Source organism: Micropterus salmoides, unplaced genomic scaffold (assembly GCF_014851395.1).
Source record: "Micropterus salmoides isolate LMB-PRFRI ecotype aquatic unplaced genomic scaffold, ASM1485139v1 Ms_hic_scaffold_5, whole genome shotgun sequence".
Classification (NCBI taxonomy): domain Eukaryota; kingdom Metazoa; phylum Chordata; class Actinopteri; order Centrarchiformes; family Centrarchidae; genus Micropterus; species Micropterus salmoides.
In genome coordinates this window covers 26,819,442-26,838,718 of record NW_024044237.1, presented here as the reverse complement: position 1 = coordinate 26,838,718, position 19,277 = coordinate 26,819,442, and the positions used below count along the sequence as shown (strand labels likewise).

At 39.0% G+C, this 19,277-nt stretch overlaps 1 protein-coding gene across 1 annotated transcript in view; it reads left to right on the top strand.

The window, feature by feature from the left end:
* Nucleotides 1-19,277, top strand: part of slit3 (slit homolog 3 (Drosophila)) — a 257,890-nt gene that overhangs the window by 176,223 nt on the left and 62,390 nt on the right. The window contains 9 exon segments of the mRNA XM_038699696.1: nt 3,332-3,360; nt 3,363-3,402; nt 7,317-7,480; nt 9,196-9,340; nt 12,370-12,441; nt 13,662-13,733; nt 15,138-15,209; nt 18,141-18,284; nt 18,894-19,057. Of these exon segments, the coding sequence (XP_038555624.1) occupies nt 3,332-3,360; nt 3,363-3,402; nt 7,317-7,480; nt 9,196-9,340; nt 12,370-12,441; nt 13,662-13,733; nt 15,138-15,209; nt 18,141-18,284; nt 18,894-19,057 (902 nt within the window).

The window sequence follows — 19,277 nt, the reverse complement described above, 5'->3', positions numbered from 1 at the left end:
TCACTTACTTTAAACTGTAAAACTGAGAAATCAAGGTGATTTCACTTTTACTAACTGCAATATTGAACAGAGAACTTCCTGCAAAAATTTCTATCTATCCCAAAATGCACTTTTTAAATGATCATTTCAAATCCAAGAGTATCTGAGTACAGCCTTAGCTAGAGGCACGTAAAATGAGCTGGGAAAAATGGCCACAATATAAAACATAGTTGTGGACTTCTAAATGATGTTTTTAGTGTTTATCTTGGCTTAAATAAGCCCAGTCACTACTTTATTAAGGCAATAAGATGTAGAGGAGTGAGTGGGAGAAAAACTGACAGGGAAATTGCAGAGGGAAATTATTGTTATTTCACAATTAAATTATATATACTGGGTGGAATCACCCCTGACAGGGCTGACCATAGCAGCACTCCTGATGTGTGTGTGTGTGTGTGTGTGTGTGTGTGTGTGTGTGTGTGTGTGTGTGTGTGTGTGTGTGAGTGAGTGTGAAACTTAATCCGTCTACCAAGGCCACTGAGGCTATACTGGCAGGGAGGGGAATGTAGAAAGAGAATCGGAAGGAGAGAGAATTAAACAGAAAGAAAAGTAGTAACATCAACAGAGTTAAACAAAAACAGTCTATTTTAAGGCTGAGTGGGTGTTAGTAAAAACACAGCTAACCCATGGTAATTACCCTATTTTGAACAGTTGTGACGACAGTGTGTAAAACAAACCATCTTTAATTTTTGTCGGTGAAATCAGAACCCTCACCGTGGTCACACTGTATGTTTAGGCACAAACATATTGCAGATGCTAGAAAAAAAACAACAACTCTCATATTGAATTTGGACCATTTTTCAGAAAGAACGCTGACCTTGTCCTTGTCGAAAAGCATTAAAAACACATTGTCAAACATGAAAAATGAATGGGTTTCAGTTAAAAATGAGCGCTCAGTCTTCATTCGTCCCGAAACAATCCCTCTTTGAATACACAAGGTTTCGGGTGATATGTAAAGTAAACTAGCCCTATTTTCTATCCAGTCAAATTAATGATCCATGAAACTTGGGCAAAAACAAAGCAAAGGGTTGCACTGGCTGGTGTTGATATTGGCTCCCACAAGCCACCAGAAAAATTATACTGTAGTATAAATTTTAGAAATCCCTGGATTTCTAATGTAACATGGATCTCTCATTTTCACATATCTTTAATGTTTTCCATGTAAGAATTTGACTTCAAGCCATTTGAACAGTCTCACAAGTTTTAATGAGGTCTCGTTATTTTTGCAGTAGATTGTTGTATTTGTGCCCAAATCAATCTGAAAATGTATCTGTTTATTTTTACTATAAAATAACTTCAGCAATACAAAGATCTGGCTGAATACCGATTTTATAAGATATCACTTGCAGCTCAGAGTTTATCAATATTATGTTTTAATTTTAGTATTGGCACATCTGGTACATGATTAGTAGTTCATTTTCAGTTCATCTTCTAATCTTTTGCTTCACTGGAAGCAAACACTGGAAGCAATTTCTGATGTGTAAATGTTGCAAGAGGACCTTGTTTACTGTAAACATAATACATTTTAGGGTGAAAATTGTTTTAAACCACACTTTATTTCAAACCAAACAACTTTTTGAGGTGAAAATCAGACAAAATCTCAAAAAAACTGAATAATTATGTGTAGCCTAAAGCACCTCTAAGTATAATTATATATAAGTATTTGTTCTGTTTTTCTGATGTTCATTGCATTATGACCACATAATGTAAGTTGTATGTCTTTGTCCAGTCTTGTGTTTTGCTGTATTGTATTTTTTATATGCATGTGTACACTACTACAGTCATGAGGGACCTGCTTGTGTTCTGATATATTTCCCCCACCCCTCGAGTGTTTTGTATATGCAGCTTTACCAGCGTGTACGAGTCTGTCAATGCAATCTGATCCCCCAGTGGACTTGGGCTTTGATGGAATAGTCGTCTTTTCTGCATTTTCTTCCCTCTGCTCTCATTTCTGTCTCCATTTCTGTACATGAAAACCTCAGAGAATCAATAGGCGTTGTGTTTCTTCAACACACTGAGTGGGATTGCTTGTGTGTGTGTATGTGTGTGTTTGGTTGTAATGACAATCAACCTTGTTTTTCATTCCACTTTAGGTCAATATTACATGTGATACAGAGTGTAGTTTATGAGCGAGCTAATAGTCAGAGACAGCAGTGGCCTGTTTATAAGAAGAGATGGAAGAAGCACCGATCTAGGATTTGTGTTCATATGTGTGTGTATCAATGAATAATGAGTAAAACCTCTATGTGATGACTTGGCATAATGGCTGTATTCTGGACAGAAGGTCAGAATTTGCAAATGCATCGTGTTGCAGTTCTGATGATGTTTGAAATACTACCACCAATGTTTGTTAAATTTAAATTCAAATCATGTCAATATTATTCATATTAACCTAGAATCACAAATTTGTCCTAGTGGGATTTACAATCTATACATCAAACAAAGCACTCTATCTTGAGTCCTTCAGTTCAGATAAATAATAACTTTACTTTATCAGTAAAAACTTGAAAAAATTATCTGTGTCCCTTCCAGGACAATTATTTATGTCCTTAATAAATCAAAGAACTTTCCTGTGGTCATAAGATTATCTGACTGGGCAATTCTTAAAGCTCTCAAGTTAAGCTATAGTAAATTACTAAACTAAAATTCTTTTTTATCCATTTAATTTAGTTTAACAATTGTCGCAAGTGTGCAGTGATTTCTACCATTAAAACAATCTAAATGTATTTTAAAACCTTAGGAGACCAGTGGTTCTCAACCTTTTGACTTTCATCCCCTTAAAACAAAGCAATATCTATTTGTCATCGGTTTAATATGGTAAGTATTGTCCTATGAGTCTCCTTTCCCAGATTGCATTGTTTGAATTATTTTCCAGAACCTGAAGGCATAAAACGATCCCGTATTTCACAAGAAAATATTATAGAAAAGCCTGAAAAAGCATGTTTTGGTGTAGCAGAATATGTGTAGGATTATTTGCTCTGCTTTTTTTCTGTAAGCCATCTCAGGGCTCATTTTCCAACACACTTGGGGGTTAGGAACCACTGCCATAGACAAAGTTCTTTTACACTTACTTATAAAAGTGTGTCTCTAAAAACAAAAGTCACCAAACTTGGAGATCTGTGGCGGGTATAGGGTGACAAGGACTTGAGCCTGCTATCTGGATAGACTTTAATTTGACTTGCGTCAGAATTTAAACCACCAGACCAATGAAGACCAAAGTGGCACTAAGGTCTTATTTTACTAATGATGTTTTTTTCTTTTCTCCTCTTTTTCCCATCTCTGTTTCTCTGTCCAGCACCCTCAACAACAACAACATCACCCTCATCCCCCTGTCAGCTTCAACCATATGCCAAAGCTGCGGACACTGTGAGTATCACACACACACACACACACACACACACACACACACACACACACAGAAAACTACAAACATATACCACAGATAGTCACCCACACACACACTCTGTGGTTGCACATTAACACATGGACACATGCACAGAGATGTATCAGTGCCTACTTTAATGCAAAATGAGTAAGTACAGACACTGCACCGCACACACATAACTAATGTTCACTTTCATACACACATGCCACACACACACACACACACAGCATGGCAGCAGGGTTTGTGTGTGATCATCTAATCATGCCATAATGAGAGACCAACTCTTCTATTGTTTCATGACTGTGAATAATCATGTGGCCATTACATACACACACACACACAGAGATGGATACAGTGACAGATAAGTACCACACACACATACACACACACACACACACACACACACACACACACACACACACACACACTCTCTCTCGAGTAATGGTAACCTCATCAACACCACAAAAAAGGCTTATTTAGGCTCTAAAGTTCAATCTGCTTTGATTCATTAGGAGAAACCTCCTATATTGATGTTACTGAAGTGAGAACAGGCACTAAGACAGACACACACACACACACACACACTCAGTTGTGATCCAACATGAACCCCAGGCCAAATCATCCTTTCTGATTCATTAGAAGAGGTTTGATTTCTGTGTATTTGTCTTTTTATGTGTGTTTTCTGCATTTAGTTGTGTGAATGAGCTCTTATAGTTGCCAAGGCGATGGCACGACATCTCAAGGGAGACTTCCCAGAATCCCGTGGGACTGTCTAAGAGGCAGACCATTGGTTGCATTCCTGCTGGCCACATTGGGGTTGAATTACGCCAAACCAGCATGCATAGAATGGGATTTCCTCCCCAAATCATCATTTTTAAGAGGCACTTGTGTGGTCAAGCAGCCCTACTTGAGATTCAGAAATGGGGATTTCTAAGTACACAACCCATCTAAATACAAGCAGGATAACAATCGCAGAAGTCCATTTATCTTTTACGACCCTTTTCTCTGTTCAACTTTTGAACATCAGCATTCATCAACAGCCAATCACGTGGCAAGGTTTCAATATTTCCTGCATACTGTTGTAACAATAGTGACAATACGACACAAAATCAGTCTTTTAAAATTGGATTCCAGGCAGCAGCGCAGCTACATAGTTGCCAGCAGACTGAGTGCAGAGTTACCAATATCCAATATCTTTTAATCAGAAACCCTCGTTTTCTTCTGTTTTCTGTCAACACTGAGTGACTGTCTCCTCTGATTTCCTCATTCGTCCTCTTCCTTTTTTCTCTCCTGTGTGTATCTCACTTCCCCTTTTTGTTTTTCTCTCTTTTCTTCCTTATTTTTTTGCATCTTGGTCACTATGTCTAATCTTTCTTCTCTTTTCAGTCTCTTGTATTCTCTTTTATGTCCACTTTTCACTTCTCAGTCCATTCTCCTCCTCTTTGTCCCTTCTCCCACTCTACCTCTTCATCCTCCTCCTCCTCCCTTTTGCTGCCTCCTCTGTATTAAATTTTGTGTCCATTCTTCTTCTTTGCCGCCCTCAGATCCTAGTATTGATTTTGCTACATTTATAAAAATGACTCATTCAATCAAATGTTTAGAGACGTCCCTGATTTGATTAGTAGGAAAGTTAGAGAACTGTGTGTTTGTTCTTTCAAAATGAAATGGCTTAACTTCCCGGCCATTTAAAAATGTGACATGTTCATACGGCTATTACATAAAAAAGGTTTTGTCATTATCTTTCTTATGTTCTCTCTATCCATTCATCTATCTCTCTGTCTTTGTCTTCCTTTTCTCTTTTTTCTGCAGTATCTATCTATTCTTTTAGCAGTAATGGTATCACCTCATGGTGTCTCTCATTCAGAAACTTGAACCAATGAAGATATTATAACTCCCACTGCTTCTATTTATGCGTGTGTGTTTGTGTTATTCACTATACTAAAGATGTGCCTGGTAACCCTCTGGAGCAAATACTAATAAACACACACAGAGACAGACACACATACCAATCATACACACACACATTCACAGAAACACCATGCACCATGCCTTTAGTCACTTGCAACCAGTGATCACTGGCTTACAGCCGCACACAAACGCACACACAAACGCGCACACACACACACACACACACACACACACACACACACACACACACACACACACACACACACACACACGCATGCATGCACGTGTGCACGCACACACACACATACACACAAACTTCTCCATACCCCCTGCCTGTTCCCATTCTCCCCTGTGTTTTAATCCTACTTGTCAGTAATTAAGGCTGAGCTGGGGGTGGCCTGGGACGTGGCTATCTCCAGGCGGGGGTTTGACTATAAACTGGATTTATAATGGGAGAGTGGTATTAAAACCCACTGCCCCCGCTGCTAGCATCAATGAGCCCATCTCTGTTCCATAACAGGATTTGTCCTCTGCTTTATTACAAAGGGAGGCCTGTCTTCTGAAAGGCTAGATATCCCGGCTGGCATATAATACGCTGACAAGACATTCTGCTGTTCACCCACCCTCTTTCGCCTCATCTCCCTCTATTACACTCTTTCTCTCTTTCTTTCTCTTGAGGTTTCAAATGCAGCCAGTGTAGCCTGTAGAGAGTCTCAGCTCTGTGAAACATCACCTGATGCTTTCTATATTGAGCAGTACCTTTTAATTAATATTACAATAGAAATTTTAAAAGGTGATTATTGTGACCTTACTGAAAGTGTAAGTTGGCATTTGTAATTCTAATCAGCAACTTGTGTAAAAATGACATTCAGTAATATCACCTGATGACACACTTATCATTTAATTTATACGCACTGTTGCAATGGTACATGTGCAATGTGTAATGAAATGTAATGCGAGTGTAACATTTCTGCCAAAAAAATAGTCCTAATGAAAATTCTTGTTTTTTGTGTGTTCTCTGAATTATTTTAAGGGACTATAACTCTGGAAAATAAGTTGCCGTTGAGTTTTTCAAATCGATGTATAAATGTCTTTTCAATGCGTTGGCCACCACAAACAAAATTATATTCACCTCTGTGGTACTGGAGTGGAGGAGGAAAACTCAGAGATCTGAAACCTGGGCACCTAATCTCCAAACTAAATGTATACCACCAGAGGCATGTGAGAAGATATGATTTTTTGTAATTTTGGTGAACTGACCCTCTCAAATAAATAAAATATTTGTGGTCTGGAGGCCGAGAGATTTCAGAAGCAGGCGATGTCATCAACATTTGAAATCAAGCCAAAATGATGCCGAAATGATCAAAAATACTCCAAAGGCATAAAAAGATTTTCCCAGTTCTATTTCTCTCTTAATAAGAATTTTCTCACTTTCATTCTTTGTGTCTACTTCCTTCATGTCTGAATATTTCCTTTACTTTTATCAGTCTCCTTTTCCAAAATTATAATCTTCTTCTTCCCACCTTTGCCTATGTCTTTCTTTTCTGTCTCTGCTTCTCTCTGTCTTTCTGAATAGATTGTGATTTAGCCGTATGTGTCCTCCCTCTAAAGGGAGTCATATTGTCACAGACCTTGGGGAAATGAGAGCTGAGGATATTACTCTTTGCGTTTGTATGTGATAGCCTGTTTGTTTGTGTGTTTCACCTAAGCAACAGCCTTATGCTCTTGGCCAAGGATGTAAGCTGTGTGAAAAATAGAACCTATTTGAATGCAGACTCAAATGCATTTGCTCTTACTGAGCTGATGTGCTCAGTTTAACTTCACAGACTGTTTGAGAGACTTTTGCGGCTAGAAAGTGAACATTTCGGATAGGATAACCAAGAGTTCATTGTGTTAATATTTCTTGTTTTGGGTCTTATTTTTAACTAATGACAGTATTTAATTCCCACACAATTTCTTAATTAATCTCTTTCACCATCTGTCTCAGGCGTCTGCACTCCAACAATCTACACTGTGACTGTCACCTGTCCTGGCTCTCTGACTGGCTCAGGGCCAGGCGGGGCTTGGCTCCCTTCACCCAATGCATGGCCCCCGCCCACATGAGGGGCCTCAATGTCCCAGATGTGCAGAAGAAGGATTTTGTCTGCAATGGTGAGCTTACATGAACACTCATACACACAGTATTCAATTGAAATATCTGAAGGACACACTGAAGTACGTTTCCAGTACTTAATGTAGCATTAGGGTTGAGCTGATAGATGATGCCATTGTCCATTGGCGATGGCTGACAAAACCCCGCCCCCCCACATTATACCGCCATGTGATAGCAGGTTTTAATCACCACGAACATTATCATTATAGATTTTAAATATGCTTTGCGCATTCCTGAATTCTGTCTACTCCACCTTCTCCATCAGCAGTACATTTTATAAAGTCGCCTAAAAGACTCCTCTTTTTTCTGTATTTCTCCACCCGCGCGATCTGTTATCAGGGCAGCAGGTGAGCCGCTTGTGGGCTTGTTAATGACACAGCCTATCAAGCAACCGAACCCCCCCCCCATGTCATCGTCTATCCAATTGTTTCAATGAAGACATCATCCTATGGAAATTTTGAGACATCGTCCAACCCTATGTGGCAAACACCTCAATGATGTGACTCTTTCTTAAATGAAGGTGAATAAAAAAGCAATTTTTTTAGTTTCCCCAACGTTTACTTTAATTGGCTTTGGAACGTAACCCAATAAAATATTTTTGGAGAAAACCACCAGTTTTGGCTCCATAGCAACCACAAACAATTGACCCATGTATTTTAATACTTTAAGTGAAAAGTGACACAGAACTGATGGATAACTATTCAGCAACACAGATATAAATATGAGATATAGAGTGAATTCAAGAAGAAGTTGTGTAGTGTTTATTTGACAATAGAGACTGTTTGACGTAGAGGGTACACAATACAGAAAATCTAATAAACATAAAGGCCATTATTACAGGCAACATTTTTATCATCTCCAAACAGCTTTGCATTGGGTTTATAGCACTGAAAGATTTACACCATGTAGAGAGCGTAATCAGCCAAAAGGCCAGTATAAGAGCAGTCATGTTATCAGCTGCAGATAGTACAGACACTGTTTATAAGCCTCTGATTCAGCTCTCTGTGCTAATAGACTGTCAGGCTGTGCTCTCTTTATTAGCCTTTAGGCTCGTCTTTTCTGCTTACATGCTCCATAAGAGACCTCCTTATAATGCACTTTCTTCATTCCTATCCTTTACTTTAGATCTGTCTTGCTCTTGTTCTTATTTTAACTTTCTTCACCCCCTTTTCCACATTTTCCTTTTTTTCACAGTTTACCCCGCTTCCCTTCCTTCCTCCATTTTGTTTTCATGTTCCTGTCTATCTCCCCACTGTTTATACCCTTCCATCCTTCTTTCTCTGTTTTTCCATTTTGCTCATATCTAGCAATATTTTTGTGTAAATGTTTTGACCAGGTGATATTCTGTGTTAATATTCAGATTATATCACAATTTCTTAGTTCTCATACCAAAAAATGTGTTTCCCCCAAATAATTTTTTTCCTGGCAGGATGCAAATGCTTCCAAAACAACACGGAGATCATCATGAGACACTTAAACTTCCCACAGTAATCCCACTGAGAGAAACTGGGATTAAATATACAAAACATCATAAAGAATATAGAAATAAAACAGAAGCTAAAATTTGATGTAGCTACAGGTATGGAGGACTCTCCTATTCTCATATTTGGCAGCAGACCAACGAAAGGGATCTCATATTCAGTCAAATTAAAGCCAATCTCTGTTTGATGCTTTCAGAATCTGATATATTGCATCTATGTATTGCTGTCTACAGGTCCAACACAGACAGAGTCGAGGACTTGTGTTTCTCAGGTAGCCGTGTGTCCAGCCAGCTGTAGCTGTAACAACAACATAGTGGACTGTCGTCGTAAAGGCCTTACGGAAATACCAGCGAACCTCCCTGAGGGCATTGTGGAGATGTAAGAATTTATTTTACTTAAATGAAACTCATTTTCAGTATATGTGTGATGTGTAATATCGACTGAAATGCGTATATATCTTTTTCCACTTGTCTTTTTCCACACTATGTCAGTATTTTTCCCATATGTTTGCCTATTTGAACTGCATTCTGATATGTGCCCGTGTTGAAATCATCCGTATTCTCTGCCTTGTTGCAGTACATTAGTTGCTTTTGGAAAAGAAAAGCATGTGGTGATTTACCCTTTTCTCCTTTTTATTCATTAAACATAACAGGTTTTACTGTTATGCTGGTTATATGCAAATGTGTGTGTAAAATAGTAAAGATGTGATTCGAGTCTACTGAGGCAAAAAGCAATAACCACTTTTCTTCATAAGCTGCGGTTTGATCGAAAATTAATACACACAACACGCACATCTAACTTGAAGTGTGGCACTCTCTTTCTCACTTCCTTGTCCTTTCTGACTCTCATATTCAAACACACACCCCCCACAGTGGGATGTGTTTGATATCCGTATTGATCGTTGTACCCTGTTTGTTTGTACAGAGGACAGCTGGTTGATTGCTCTGTGAGTAAGGAAGCAATTCTCCCCTGCAACGCTACACCAATACCGCTATACCTCCCCAGCATAAGTAATAGATTTACACTCACATACACACCAATGCACATGCATACATGCAGACACACCAGTTTTGCTTGCGCAACCACACACATTGTGGGAGGGTCAAACACACACACACATACATATGCATTGTGACTGTGCCACAGGCACCCAAACATATCTGATGAAATCTCTAGGACACACACACACATAGAAAAACATAATTAATATTGGATCCATTATAATAAATGTTGTTGTTGCAGCCAGAAACAATAGAGTATAATAGGATGATGTATTGTCAGTCCTCCAATAGGGACAAAGTCATCTTTCTGCATACTGGTGGCAAGGATCATGTATGCATGCAGCATGCAACTGCACATTTCCAAGTGTGTGCGTTGATCTGTCTCTTCAAGTCAAATGTATTCATAAAACAATTGAACAAAACAGGTATGTCTTAAGGTGTTTAACTTTATTAGATCATCCATAGAGATGTGTTGTGTTTGCTTTGATGAGAGTGTGTGTGTATGTGTGTGCTTAGAGCCCATTGTGAGAATGCTCACCTGCCAAACCCACCTCCTGTTTCAGTTGTTGTTTAATTGCCGCTTCGCCTTATAGATTTTTTATATTGCCACTTAAAATGTCTTCCCTTTAATATATCCTTAATATTGAGTCTCTAAGTGTCTTTGTCTCAACCTTGTTTTAACCCCCCCCCCCAGATATAATTTGTTACCTGTTGTGTGTGCAGATAGTCTTTGTCAATATCTGTTCATCCTTGATTTATTTTGACCCTTTTGTAGTAGATAAGATGGTGTTGCTTGCGATGGGCGGGAGGTGTGGCAATTTAGAAAGGGACATGGGCCAAGAAACAGTCACCTGTAAGGGTTTTGTTGCTTTCAAAACCAGGACCACATAAGTGTTTCATTTTAAGTTACAGGGTAGCAGTCACAAGTTTAGCAATAAATTCAGCTAAATTGCATTTAATCCTGGCGAATATGATCAAAACTTGGCTTTGAGTCCATGACAGGACAATTTAAAGGCAAATAAGAGATAGATAGATAGATAGATAGATAGATAGATAGATAGATAGATAGATAGATAGATACATATCATGGGAGAGGAGAAAAGAAAGGAGAGGGATGGAGGTCAAGAGCACAACAGGGTGGGGGCTGGAAAGGAGGAGAGGAAGAAGAAGGGTGGATTAGTTCCCATTTATCATTCTGACAGCTGACCCTGTGGCTGGCCTTGGGACCTCACCGCATCCTCCTCTTCTCTGATTTTTCCTCTCCTCCCCTGTTGTCCATACTTTTCCACTCCTCTGATTTCTCTGTTGCTCTCTCTCATTTACCACTCCCCTTCTGTGATTTCTCTTCTCACCTTTTGTCTTCTCCTTTTCTTCCTTTCTTTTTCTCTAATTCTCTGCTACACGGCTTTGACTTTTTATTCTCATCTCCTCCTCCTCTGTCTCCCTTACTTTCTTTTCCTACTTCCTTCCTTCCTTCCCTTTTATCACACCAACAAGGATACATGAATAATACACAAGCTACATAGATTAATGTGTTGCCTAGACCATCAGGAGAGCAGAAACTATACTACAGTTCATTTCCCCAAATGTGGGCTTTGTGCCTAGTTCTGATGGCTATGGTATGGTGTAATGAGGCTGCAGTCTTTGGGAGTAGAGATGTAATAAATTCCCTTTGGCCCTTATCCTGAAAAAGTAGAAAAATCTCAAGTGTTCATAAATACAGTCTGACTGCATCTAAAAAAATAGGTGAGCATTGTGGTTCCATCAAATGAATTTATGAAAGATTCAAACAATAATGTACTGCTGCCAGTTACAGTTAAACCAACTGACCATGTACAAATTGTGCGTTAAAATCTGTATTTCACTAGGGCTGAGAGACAGCAAGTTTGATATAGCCAGTTAGCTTCTTGTCATTCTTGACCAGTGGAAACATTTATCGCTACACCTCCTGAACACTTTGGCCAGGGTCTTACTAAACAAACAGGAATTGCGGTCAGCAGTCCAGGTTTTGGTTTCCCAACCATACTCTGATTCCCATGTAAGCTCAACTCAACATTTCACAATAAGTGACATTGAGCAGCCCCTGCTGCAAAGCATTGACCAACCTGCAGAAATATTTTCTAGCTGCTGATTGGAATAGCCACCTTTTGAACTTTTTGTGCACTTGTGCTTGGCTGAGGTTGTTTGGGTAAACAGGAAATAATTTCTCTGTCCTTGGTGAAATATTAAAAGACTCTTATGCATGATGTGCTGTTGTTGAAAGTGTTTTGCATTTTTTTCATTGTATATTTTAGAGGTAAAGTATTCCTCTAATTAAAGGGATTGTTAAAGATCATCTAACTTCTTTTTCTCACCCCTCCCTTCTTTCTTTCTCTCTTATTTGCTCTCTATTTCTGTCTCTCTCAGTCGTTTGGAGCAGAACTTGATTAAAAGTGTCCCTGCTGGAGCCTTTTCTGCCTACAAGAAGCTCAAGAGGATGTAAGTGTGTCTGGATAAAACTTGCATAAACACTCTCAAACACACACTAATGCACACAAATTCGTGTGGATCCACACAAGTTGGCTAGCATGACTTAGCTCACATGAAGACCTTAGCAGCAACCTTCTTTTTCTGGCACCACACATGTGGATGCATTATTTTATGTATTTATTTATCCATTTATTTACTGTAAGTCCTGTTGAGGTCAACAACTGTATCATCTGCATAACAATGAGTACAAGTACCATTTGCGTTTACTCCTAATTCATCAATGTTAAAAGATAAAAAAGCAGACCCAGTATAGACCCGGATCGCCCTGGTCTTCAGTAAGATCATTCACAATGTACATAGCAGGAGTAATCATGCTTTAAGCTTTCTAGATTCAAACAGTCTGACAAAATTACATTTAGTACAAAAAAAGTTCACAGGCCACTTACCAGCACTGACAACTTAGACACAATGTAATGTAAATATTTTGAGATGTGGCTGCTATTCTTTTAATTGGCATATTGGCTGGCCACAGTGTCTTAGAAATGCGGTTAGCAAACGAGGAAAAGAAGGAAATAATCTAGGAAATGAAACAATGAACTCTGCATCAACTTTAACAAAATATCGATTTAAATCTTCACATTTTCTCTTATATCTAATCTCGTCTGTCCAAACCAGCACATATACACACACACACACATTCTCACACATCAACTGTTCTTGTCTCTTTCACACACACACAGACATAAAGCTCAATGGTGAAAAATGTCCCTATCATGCAAATGCCAGACTTGCAGACTTGTGCAAGGTTGTAAGGTTATCCACCCACCTACCCATCCACACACAAACACACACACACACTCACAGATAGTTCTAAGCTCCACAGACGTGTTAAATAATGTACCTTACAATAGTGAAAGTGAATGACATGAACTGCACTTAACATGCCACTGCTTCCAGTTTCTCTCTCTCTCTTCCACTCTTTGTCTCTCCCTCTTGTCACTTCACCCTCACTCTGTCCATCACTCTCTCTCTCTCCCTCGCTCTCCCTCATTTACTTACATATTCAGCCCTTCTTACTTTTTTTTTTACTACTGTCCCCTTGCCTTGACCTCTGCTGATATATTCCCTCATGATCATTTGTCAGACAGTTCTAGGACATTCACACAGAATGAACCCCATTACTGTGTATTACTGTAATGCACTTAACTCCTCTCTTCTCTCTCCCCCAGTGACTTGAGTAAGAACCAGATTTCTGACATTGCCGCAGATGCTTTCAGCGGCCTTCGCTCACTCACTTCCCTGTAAGTATGACACAAGCACATGCAAACACACACACACACACACACACCCAGACAGGAAAATAATTGAGTTTCCAGACGTTTAGCAAATAAAAATGTTGTCGCTGTCGATGTTGACAACTGGACCACAATGTGTGTGCATATGTGCATATGTGCTGTATGTGCGTCTTTGTATGTACGTGTGTGTGTAATTGTACGTGTCTGTAATCACTGAGGGTGAATATGATAAGAACATGAAGGACAGTTTAATTTGAATCAGTCTGGAGCATGAAAATGAGACAGACAGACAGACATGAAGGGGCAGACAAGGTGAACTCTGCTGGGTGTTAAAAGTGAACACACACATGCACACACACACACACACACACACAGAGCCAAGTCAGTTGAACTGGGAATGTCACTTAGAGACACGACTTCCAAAGTAGAGGCCACCTGAGGCGTGTTGTAGCAAAATATAAAATTGTTCAAGTGAATTAAATGGTTGCAACTGCAATTGGAAGCACATCTCAAACATAACTTCAGTTTTTGACAAAGGAATGAGATAACTGGTCCAACAGTGTGCTTAGTGAGAAAAACTGCAGTGCCAAATGTATTTTATAATCTGACAAAAAAATTTTAAATTATACTCCACCGGAAACACACAACTTTGTGTAACACTCCTTCAGTTCTTGTCCCTAAAATAGTTTTTCCGGCTCAGTAAACATGATGGCTTTTTCATTCCCGTCTTCCCCGCCTCTAGGAAAGAATATTAGTGGAATTTCATGGAAGATGGGTTGGTCAAGGAAATGCAATAATAACAAAGGACATTCTGGTTTACAATATAATTTCTAATGGTGTGTATTAAAGTGCTGATGACCAATCAATCATTTGTTGATTTAGATTTGTTTATATAAACTGAAGTTTTCCTTTAAGGGTTGAAAACAATTCTCTCCTATCTTAACCTAAAACAAGGCACATAAATCCCACTGTATTATCTGAAAAATATATTGTCACAGCTGAAAAAATACCTTTTTCCTCAGCTATGTATTTTGCAAAGCCATTCCCACCACTCCATGTTGAACTATACTATTCAGCAGTCATATGGGTAGGATAAGAATGTGAAAGCATAATACTGTAAATTACACTAAATATGTTTCAGGGTGGCAATTAAATGGTTAAATCCTCAGAACGGTATCATCATAACTGCTATAGTGTCAGTATCAACTTCATAATCACTGTGTGCTCTTCTTCATTACAGCAACTTAAAAATAGAAATAGAAATGGGAGAAATTAATGGGAGATGCTACAACTTGTGGCTGCAGAGCATTTTACTGTGCTTCGCAGCCAGCTTCAGACCACATAAGTCTTAACTTGTAAGAGCTGACTTGTAAACACTATAACCTAAATTATGTTGTTTTGTCTGTGCAGGGTGTTGTATGGCAACAAGATCACAGAGCTGCCCAAGGGATTGTTTGATGGACTGGTTTCCCTACAGCTACTGTAAGTAATGTCTGTGTGGTCTGTTGTTATGTGCATACCTGTGTGTATGTGTGTGGTCCCCCCAGAAAACAATGCAATACATTATTCAGGAAATAAAAAAAATATCACACTTAAACACTGGATGAACTTCCAAGAAAACATTGTATTAATGTGGAATTGCAATAGTCTGGTCCAAAATAACATTTTAGAACTAGGTCTAGACCAAGTGCTTACCAGTGAACATGTGACGTGTAAAATAAAGAACAACCTACATGCTAAAAGGCCCTTGTGATTTATCAGCAAGATACAATACTGATACATATTACATATCAGTACCTGTATGTATATCTTCATCCAGTATCCATTTCAAAGTACCAGACTTTACTTGTAATGTCTCTTAATCTTGCCATTATTTTGGCTCCAATCACTGTAATAGTAAGAAGGCTTGGCTGTATTTGTGTTAAGTATTGTACAAATGTTTTGGCACATGGCGTCAGAGAGTCATATCTATAGTACATTACCTTTGTACCATGATCACAGATAAAGGCCAACGTTATTGACCCCTATTGCTTCAATATGCAAATCTTGGTAGTCATCACTACAGCACAGTGGCAGCTATAGTAGAAATCCCTCTGCATTCATTAACTCTCCATCTGTCCTGCATTGTGTGTGTATACAGAAAAGTCCTCCTTAATGAACAACGTGAACCAAATTGGTGCAATGTAATAAAAACTGTAAGCTCCCATAGCTCTTCTAGCATTTAGTGTCAGCTGTGAGTAAAACGATTGACTATTGATTCTGAATATTTCTTAATGGGCACAGGTTCAAACTGCAGCTGTGGTTCAGCATGCAGTAAATGAATCCTATGACGACTACACTGGTAGTCTGTGTTTCATATGGTCCTCACAAATGCCGCAGTCCACTGCAGAAACAGCTAATGCACTGGGCTTTTCCATCGTAAAGTGAAGCGAAGCAAAGAGAATGAGGATGAGTGAATCTAACCCACAAACACCTTTTACAGGCTTAGGTGGATCATTGGGATGCAAGGTGCATAGTCAGACACAGAGAAAGGGGTTGGGGGTTGGGTGGGGTTGGGGTTTGGGTGGGGGTGGGGGTTTGGGTGGGGGGAGGGGGGTGGGGGCTGGATAGATAGATAAATGAATGGATGGGGGGGGCAGACATAGTCATAAGGAAGAAGACATTTAAATGCAGACAATATTAGAACAGAGAGAGATTAAATTTGTGTTATTGTGTGTATAACATGACATCAGCATTTAGTATGCCCTGATTGGAAAAACATTTCCCTCAGACCTTGTCATGATTCTGCTGTCATAAAATGTGTAAACACTGAAACAGTGAATGCTTTATCTTTGTTTATACATGCACATGCCATCCCTGAAAAGGATGATTCAAGACTATTTCTGTGCATTTGTGACTGTTTCAATCAATTAATTAATAAGCTACTGAATGGCTAGTTAATATTCATGTCTTGCCACATCATTGGTCAATCCCACAAAGACATTGCCTGCGGGTGTTGGTGCTCGCTCAGCAGGTGTAGGGAAGGAATATATCTTTTAATATTTTTTCCGCTGACAGAAGCTGAACCTCCCATCTCTAAAAAAAATGGGTCAGTTTGTCAGGAATTTCAAGGTGCTGTTATTCTCCCATATAGTGTAATAATTATAAATTAAATATTAGCTTTCACTGGTGAATCAAGCATCATTTCACCCTTCCATGACAAAGATGTGTTTATTGCTTTGTATAGCTACCAGTCTCCTGTTTATATCGTCTATGCTGCATTGTTTTACTGGTGCAGTTTCAAGTAATTAGTTCCCCCTGTGTGCCGCCTAATGAGGTGTAGATATGTCGCAGAGCAGCATGTGTGTGCATGTATCTGCCTATGAGTGTGTTTGTGCAAATATGTGTGTCTATGTATAAGTAGTTTGTACCTGTATAGGCGCTCGTTAGGGTGACTTGAGATGATTAAGCAAAGGTGCTACAAAGAACGAAACAAAAGAAATGGAGCAACAGTGCTTGTGTGATTAAACAGCAAAAAATCTGAATTGGCTTTATTTTCCCGGGTATCTGAACACAAATGAGGAATTTGACTCTGTGCTTACTAATACAATAATACAATAACACAATAATAAAATCAGACACAGGCTACAGGATAGAGAACACAAATATACACACTACAAACAAAAACAAAAACAACATAGACAGATTGACAAATAGTGCAGTGAGCAGAGTGCAAATGATGCAGAAGTTAAATTATGGAAACAAATGAGAATGAGACAACTTGGATATATTAGCTAATGAAGTGCAGGTATGACAGACAGACTGAGGAAAGGGTGGAGGTGCAGACCTGTCCTGTCATTTACCTAATCCCATCACATTTCTCATTTCGCTTTCTCTCTCTCTCTCTCTCTTCCATTTTGGCAAACCTCTTTCACTTAATTGTATATATGTCACTCCAAGTACAATTTTCGCCTGTCCCTTCACTGTCTCACTCCATTATTTCCTCCATTCTTCGATCTTTTTTATTCCTTCTCCCTTTTCCTCTTACCATCTGTCTCTCCCATCAAAACATGATATTACACTCCCACCCAACAGCAGATATTCCCCTCCTGCTTCGGAAGAGAAAGTTAAAATATATAAAACCCACAATTTTTAGATTTATGTGTCACGGCCAGAAAAAATATAATCATGATTGTTTGGAGAGGGTTGGAGAGGCTATATGGAGGGATAGGGGAAGAAATAGTGAGTGAAGACGACTGGGCAGAAAAAGTAGTGGGTTAGCAGTAGAGATGCATCTGAGAAAAATAAATTAGCTCATTATCTGCATATGCGTTTTGTCTTTTGTTTGTGTAGTGCACAGAGATAATAAAGCTAAATAAGTAAAACAAATACAGATAAATAACAAATGCTGAATGGCTCTTCCTTGTGTTTCAGGCTGCTGAATGCCAACAAAATTAACTGTTTGAGAGTCAACACCTTCCAAGACCTACAGAACCTCAACCTGTTGTCACTGTACGACAACAAACTGCAAACAATCAGCAAAGGACTGTTCACCCCTCTGCGTGCCATCAAGACTCTGTAAGTATAATGTGGTTTTGAGGACTTTCTCAGAAACCCAGGTGTCATTCAGTTGACAGAAAATGAATCTGCAACTATTTTTTACTATTTTTTAAAAATTCCATAGACTAAACAATTAATGGGTGTTTAAGCATGATTATCCACATAGACAGAGGAGAGAGGCCAATATAGTTAAGACTACACACTTACAGCTGTGATGTTTTGGTCACTTGTTAATCAAGTAGTGTATAATACTTTCCTTTGATTGATTGAACATATCTGTTCTCTGGTTAATCAATGATGGCTATTGGTGTTAATGATAACTGTACAGTTCTTCTGTTGTAATTACTGTTTCTGCTGCTTGAAACATAAAATACCCCACTACCTGTATGTTAGAGTATTTCCCCCTCAGAAAAGATACCAGACAGCAGCAGTTTAGAGCACTGAATGTAAAAGCTTTGATGGGTTTGTTTGAATAAGTCAGCGATGAGTAGAGTCGCAAAAGGTTGCAAAATGTTATTAAAACAACTGTGGCAACTGCCCTCTTCTTTTCCCGTTCCCATGAGAAACCCATCATCCTGTCTCTCTCATCTCTCTCTCTCTCTCTCTCTCTCTCTCTCTCTCTCTTAGTCATTTGGCCCAGAATCCCTTTATGTGTGACTGTCACCTGAAGTGGCTGGCAGACTACCTGTTTGACAACCCTATTGAGACCAGCGGAGCCCGCTGCAGCCACCCCAGAAGACTGGCTAACAAACGCATCAGCCAGGTTAAAGGCAAGAAGTTCAGGTGCACAGGTAGGAGATATACACACACATACAATGTAAAAAATGTCAAGATGCACAGGTTAAACATTAACAACACACATAAAAACACACGTTGGTTTATGCTGGTGTGCAATGAGAAACTGAAATGATATGCATTTTACTAAAACACACACGAAAGCATTCACATATAGTCTCTATCTCTTTCTGTGTTAATATTGTTTTGTGGTTGTTTCCTTTGATATGAGCCATG